Source organism: Polistes dominula, unplaced genomic scaffold (genome assembly GCF_049000335.1).
Source record: "Polistes dominula isolate Pdom_NZ unplaced genomic scaffold, Pdom_raw_medaka contig_27, whole genome shotgun sequence".
NCBI classification, from domain to species: Eukaryota; Metazoa; Arthropoda; class Insecta; order Hymenoptera; family Vespidae; genus Polistes; species Polistes dominula.
The window spans coordinates 4,459,874-4,466,367 of record NW_028300906.1 but is presented as its reverse complement, the minus strand read 5'-3'; the positions used below and the strand labels follow the sequence as shown (position 1 = coordinate 4,466,367).

The window sequence follows — 6,494 nt, the reverse complement described above, 5'->3', positions numbered from 1 at the left end:
GAAAAGAAAAGAAAAGAAAAAAAAAAGGAATAAAAAGATATTAATGTGTCGTACCGTCGAATTTTCGTATTTTTCAGTCCTACCAGTGTCATCTTTTTCATGGACCAAGGAGAAATATTCGAACATGGGAAACTACAGAACAATACCATCTACTATATCAGAATTGCGTTACCAATGTCCAAGATGTGGCAAAACTTATGCTACCAAGAGTGCTGTAACGGCACATCTAAAATACGATTGCGGTAAACCACCAAGATTCGAGTGTCCATATTGTGGTCAACTTAGCAGGAGGAAATTCAACATGCAATATCATGTCAGACACAGACATCCGATGAAACCATTCGTCTGGAATACGTTATTCTAATTTAAACTACAATTAATTTCATAATTTTGCTTTTAAACTCAATAGAAAAATATCTTTATCTTTTTTTTTTTTTTTCATGCATTTAAAGATTACACGTAAAGTTTCATGTGGATCATTATCGTTACCATTAATCGTCATTATAATAATAATTATTTAAACGTGTTAATATAGACGACATTAATCGTTAAACATTCCTCTTCGATAATAGATATATATAAAAAGACTTGCGTTATAAATTAAGTTATTTGTATGTATTAAAAATATATTCAATTATAAGGAGAACTGTATTATTAATACTTTATTAGCATTTAATGTTTCTAACAATTACGATAAATGTGATCCTGTTAAACTATGATATATAAAACCTAATTATAAATAATTAATAATAATATTATTAATAATAGTATTATTATTATTAATTGGCGTTAGGAACTCGAAAGTTCATTGCCGCAAATACCAAATCTCGCCATTGTTCCTGTTCCTGAGCGCGATCCTTCCATTTGCCATCTTCGTATCCTATTTCTTTTAGGTCTCTTCTAATATTATCCTCCCATCTACGTCTCGGTCTACCCAGTGGTCTTTCGGTTTACCAACCAATATTTTGTGCGCTGTTCGATCCTTCCCCATGCACGCCATGTGACCAGCCCATCTTAATCGGCGTGAATTTTGTCCGGTTTATTGTACAATCGATGTACTTCAACGTTATGGAGTTTTCTCCATTTGCCCGTTTTCTCATCGCGTTTTGCACCGAACATTTTACGAAGAATTAATAATAGTATTAATAATAAAATAATTGAAGAGAGAGATTAGAATAATATATAGGCGGGCGAATGAAAAAAAAACTAATGTATCTTCTGTTTTTATAGCAAATAAAAATAAAAATCAAATGTTATTAAATGTTATTTCACTGATTAGGATATAGTTAAAGAAAAAAAGAAAGTATAATAAAACCAATCAAATAGTCCTCTCTTTCAATATGAAAAAATAACAAAGAGGGAGAGAGAGAGAGAGAGAGAGAGAGAGAGAGAGAGAGAGAAAATATTCTATACATATTCTCATCTTTGTCTATTTTTTCATTTCCATTAATTTTTATTTTTTTTTGTTTGTTCTAATCTTTCTATTATCCATTTTTCGGGTTTATTTTAATTGATAAATTAAAAAATAAATAAATAAAAAACAAAAAATAAAAATAAAGACAATACTGATCTAATCTAATATTAATGATCTTTTGTAGGTACCACTGATGGTGCTCCTGTTGCTGGCTTCGTACAACTGTTATCATCAAAGAATTCAAATAAAAAATTGAAGAAACGCGACCCCCTCTACAATTTTAATACCGGCAAGTTTCATTGTCCTAATTGTAACAACGGTTATGGGAGACGTGACACCATGTTGGGACACTTCAGGTACGAATGCGGCAAGGCACCACGTTATAAATGTCCCTACTGCTCACTTTGCAGTAAAAAAACGTCCAACATTTATCAACACGTCAGGTGTATGCATCCGAATGAACAAGTGACTTTGGTTAAACTTTATTGAACAATTTTTTATTATCGTTTATTTGTTATTGTTGTTATTGTTATTGTTATTGTTGCTGCTGCTGCTGATGATGATGATGACGATGACGATGACGATGATGATGATAATACTGTTGTTGTTATTGTTGTTAATAATATTGACAATTTATTTTAGACGTAACTATTAAATTCTGTATCATTTTTTATAAAAGATTTTTCAATTGATCGGATAAAATGAACGGATCTATTTGAATTTTCGTGCAATTAATTGTTTATTCATATTATTAACGAATTAATTGTTACGCCTAATAATTTGTCTTTTGTATTTTTTTGTTTTTTGTTTTTTGTTTTTTGTTTTTTGTTTTTTAAGTTGAAGGAACTAACGCAACGACTATTTTTTATTGTATAATTCAATGTATATATGGATATATATATATATACATATACATAGGTAAGAAAAATCTATAGCACGATTTATTACGACGATTAGGGTATTTAATTTATCCTATGATATTATCATTGTCACTTCATCTTGTAATATATTATACTGTAATATATAGGATAATTATATATTATCGTCTATCTTTGTCGTTTTATTTATTAAGAATCCACAAAAAAGAAGAAAAAAAAAACTTACGAATTAATTATGCCATTTGTACAAGTATTATAATATTATACTGAAGATGTGTTGTTCTATTCGGTGTAATTTTTTCTTTTTTTTTTCTCTTTTCCTCTTCTTCTTTTTCTTCTGTTCCTTATCCAATCCACCCCCCCCTTCCCTCTCTTAAAATCGATCATTAAAGTTGTCATCCCTTATTAATATTTCGATTGTTTATTATTTGTATTTATCATTACAGGGGCAGCTAAAAACTTCCGGATTTATTATCTTCGATGGATTATCTATTCAAGAATTATTATAAACGTATGAAGAAGAGAGATAGTGTGTATTTGAACAAGTTCAAAACTTGAAGAAGTTCGATCAACGTTTGAAGAAGAGAAAAAAAAGAGAAAAACCAAAAAAAAAAAATGTTCTATTCGTTTGTTCGATATATAAAAAGAAAAAATATGAATTTATTTAAATGTCGATCGAATATTTCCAATTGTTGTTCAATCTAATAAATAATAATTTAAAAAGAATCGACAAAACATATTATATAAAAATAATATTTTTATAAATAAATTACGAATAAAAAAATAAAATCAAGACGATTAACGAAAAAAAAACGTGAATTCGGTTTCAGAATTTTGGCCAACGGAGCAACCTGGACGTGGACAGGATCAACAAGAACTAACGCAGTATCAACAACAACAACAGCAACAACAACGGCAACAGCAACAACAACAACAACAGCAACAACAACACCAATATGAACTTAATAAAAATCAACGAAAATCACTGGATAATTCGATGATGGTTTCTTCTAAATTGAAAAAGTATCATTGCCCGAAATGCGATAGATCATTTTCACAAAGTTACTCGATGTATCGTCATTATAGATACGAGTGCGATTCCTTGCCACGTTATCAGTGCCCTTATTGTGGTCACGTAAGCAAGTGGTCACATTCTATCTACAATCATATAAGAAAACTTCATCAAGGAAACGCGGTCATCCTTAATAAACTTTATTAATTAAAAAAAAAAAAAAAAAAAAAAAAAACACAAAAACTGAAAGAAAGTATAAACAATGGGAAACACAGAAACAAATAGAGAAAGAAGAAAGAAAGAAAGAAAGAAAGAAAGTAAGAAAAAAAAAGAAAAAATAAATAAATAAAAAAAACGTTACACAAGTTTAGTAATCGTTCAGTATTTAGGTAATATAGTTTTAACTGTAGGAGAGTTATTTTTTCTTTCCTTGAATATTCGCAAATATAGAAAAAGACAAAGTGAGAGAGAAAAACAAAGAAAAAAGAAAGAACAATTAATTAATTAATTATTTAATGACTGACATTTGTTTACTTTTTGTTTGCTTACAGATTTCAGGCCAATCGTGATAGAGAAGTTACAACAACCTACTGTGACACATCATCAACATTCGTGTCGTCCATTGGTCAGACGACAATTAAACATATTTAATAAGTTACACTTCCCTTGTCCTAAATGTTCTAAGATTTTTCGTACTTCAGCTGGTATGAGACGACATTACAAACTCGAATGTGTCGATTTTCCACGTTTTAAATGTCCATATTGTGATATGCGAAGTAAATATACTCAGGCCATTTATAGGCACATCAGATCTAAACATCATAACATGGAACCTAAATTCATTACGTTGTATTAAAATTCAACACTTTATTAACATTAGATTTGATTACACGCTTATTTATTACTTTTTTTTTGTAAATAATTAAATAATACGTAGTTTATATTATTTTTATTATTTTTTCTTTTTTTTTTTTGGAAAATTATTTAACCATATAAGTGCGTTCGACGTGTATACACGTCGAACCAAATCTCAATTGCAATGCGTTTGACGTGTATACTCGTACGTGTAAAATAACAAATTACCATTCACTATAAAAACTCGAAATCTCAATAAAATGTAATAAGAGAATATTATTTGGTGATATATGTTCCCTTTATATTACCAATACGACCGCTATGTATTTTATTTATATTTATTTAATTTATTTTTATTTATAAGATATGCCGTTTGTTCAAAAAATGGAAAACGCAAGGAAACAAGGTTTTGATGTACGACCTGTGAAGTCGCACTTTGCGTAGTACCGTGCACACTTTGAAACATATCACACATACATAGCTTGAAATTTTGTAAAATATTTGATCATTTTTTGACAATTTTCAAGTTTTTAGTAAGAATAACGTATTCAGAAACGAATTGTTAGTTTTAATTGACTTTGAATAAAAATGTAATCCTCCCTCGTTTTTCGTCAAATGTATAATAATACCATTTGCCCTGCGTTTGACGTATATGCACGTCGTTGCTTGTTTTTAATTCCACACTCTGTGGTGATCTTTTAAAGCTAAATGCCACAGTTAACTGATTAAACGATTGATAATTCGTCTCGTTTTATTTCAAACATAGAAAAAATTATTGTTCTAGTCAAAGTATTACATTTGTTTTTTCATCTAAGATTATTTTATTATTTGTAATTATTATTTAATACTTATTACACATATGCCAAGGAATTGCGACGGAAGCATTATATAGAATTACTTTTAATAGTTCATGTAAAATAGAAAAAGAAAAAGAAAAGAAATGATAAGAAAAATGAGGAGAAAAGAAAAGAAAAAAAACAACACAATAAAAAAATTAGTATTCTATAATTAAATTGTAAAATGAACATATAAGACTGCATTTGTTGATATTATTAAAATAAAAACAATAAAAAAATATTACGTCTTGAGATGATTAAAAATAAAAAGAAAAGAAGAAATTCAAAACTATAATTAAAATAGTACACGTTGTATAGTTAGAAGTATTATCGATACTAATGATCAAATTGTTATTTTAATTTTTAATTATTTTTTTTTATTTACTATTTATAAAAATGGTTAATCTCTTATTAGATTATGCTATCTAAAGGTAAAAGAAATGCTTTTTGAATATAACAAAAAAAAAAAACATGATTTGTAAACGTGCTGAAAATAATATTTCAAAATTTCCATACATTTCGCATGCAAAAAGAAATGAAAAAAATAATCCAAACTCCCCTTTCTTCCAATGATCAAGGGAATAATGGGAGAAAGGGGGGGACTAAGGGGAGAAAAAAAGAAAAAGAAAAGAATTCGTGCTTAAACGTAATGAATATTTTTAACCTCATAAAAGAATTAATTTTTTTGCAGGTACTTATAAGGTACTTACAATGTCATGGTGGAGAGAGCACAGCACGTGTAAAGGGTTTCACTGAGCTCGAGGTTGCACTTGTTTCGTTTTATCGGGACACACGTTGTTCTGCTACATCTTCAATACCACTCACTGCATGCACGTCGTTCCTGATGAAATATTTCGGTATATTTATTGCAATCACGATGAAATAAACACATTGAAAATAATTTAAAAATGTTGCAACCTCGTTTGTTACAAATGACGGGGTGTACGATTTTAATATTAAATTCGTATAAGTAAATACGTTAGAAGAAAGATCTGTCAGAGAAATTAGGTATCTTAGAAATAGGAATATATTTTTATTGATTAACTATAATATTGTAAAAAAACGAGTATGCCAAATTTGATGTTAATATTATGGGAATGTTTTTAATTAAGTTCACGTACCTAATCAATTTTGATCACCAATACACGTATTCACTTTTTTAAACACGTATTCACTTTTATAAAGACGTATTCCACTTATATACACACGTAAGCGTCCGATTATCATAAAGAATTTGATTATTGACTACATCGATGACATACGATGTTAACACAACGGTGGATTGTCGTTAACTGAACGCCTATAGTGGTGGGGATGTCGAAAGTCAAGGATATAAACCTAAGTTTACTTCTAATTGTTTATACTCGTTCTTTTCAATATAACACGTTTAAAACGGATTTATATATTACAACGCGTATTACCAATAAGTTTTTTGAAAGTATATATCTTATATATGACTTTTTTTAATAATATCTATAATATGTGTATATATGTATATA

General features: G+C 28.6%; 1 protein-coding gene across 1 annotated transcript; it reads left to right on the top strand.

Annotated features, from left to right (window-relative positions):
* The first annotated feature begins 1,630 nt into the window (after positions 1 to 1,630).
* On the top strand, positions 1,631 to 3,794 carry LOC149033421 (uncharacterized). The gene is made up of 3 exons (XM_089179557.1): positions 1,631 to 1,770; positions 2,739 to 2,803; positions 3,123 to 3,794. The coding sequence occupies exons 2-3, from the start codon at positions 2,773 to 2,775 to the stop codon at positions 3,509 to 3,511; spliced, it is 420 nt and encodes a 139-aa protein (XP_089035683.1). The 5' UTR covers positions 1,631 to 1,770; positions 2,739 to 2,772; the 3' UTR covers positions 3,512 to 3,794.
* The last annotated feature ends 2,700 nt before the right edge of the window (positions 3,795 to 6,494 follow it).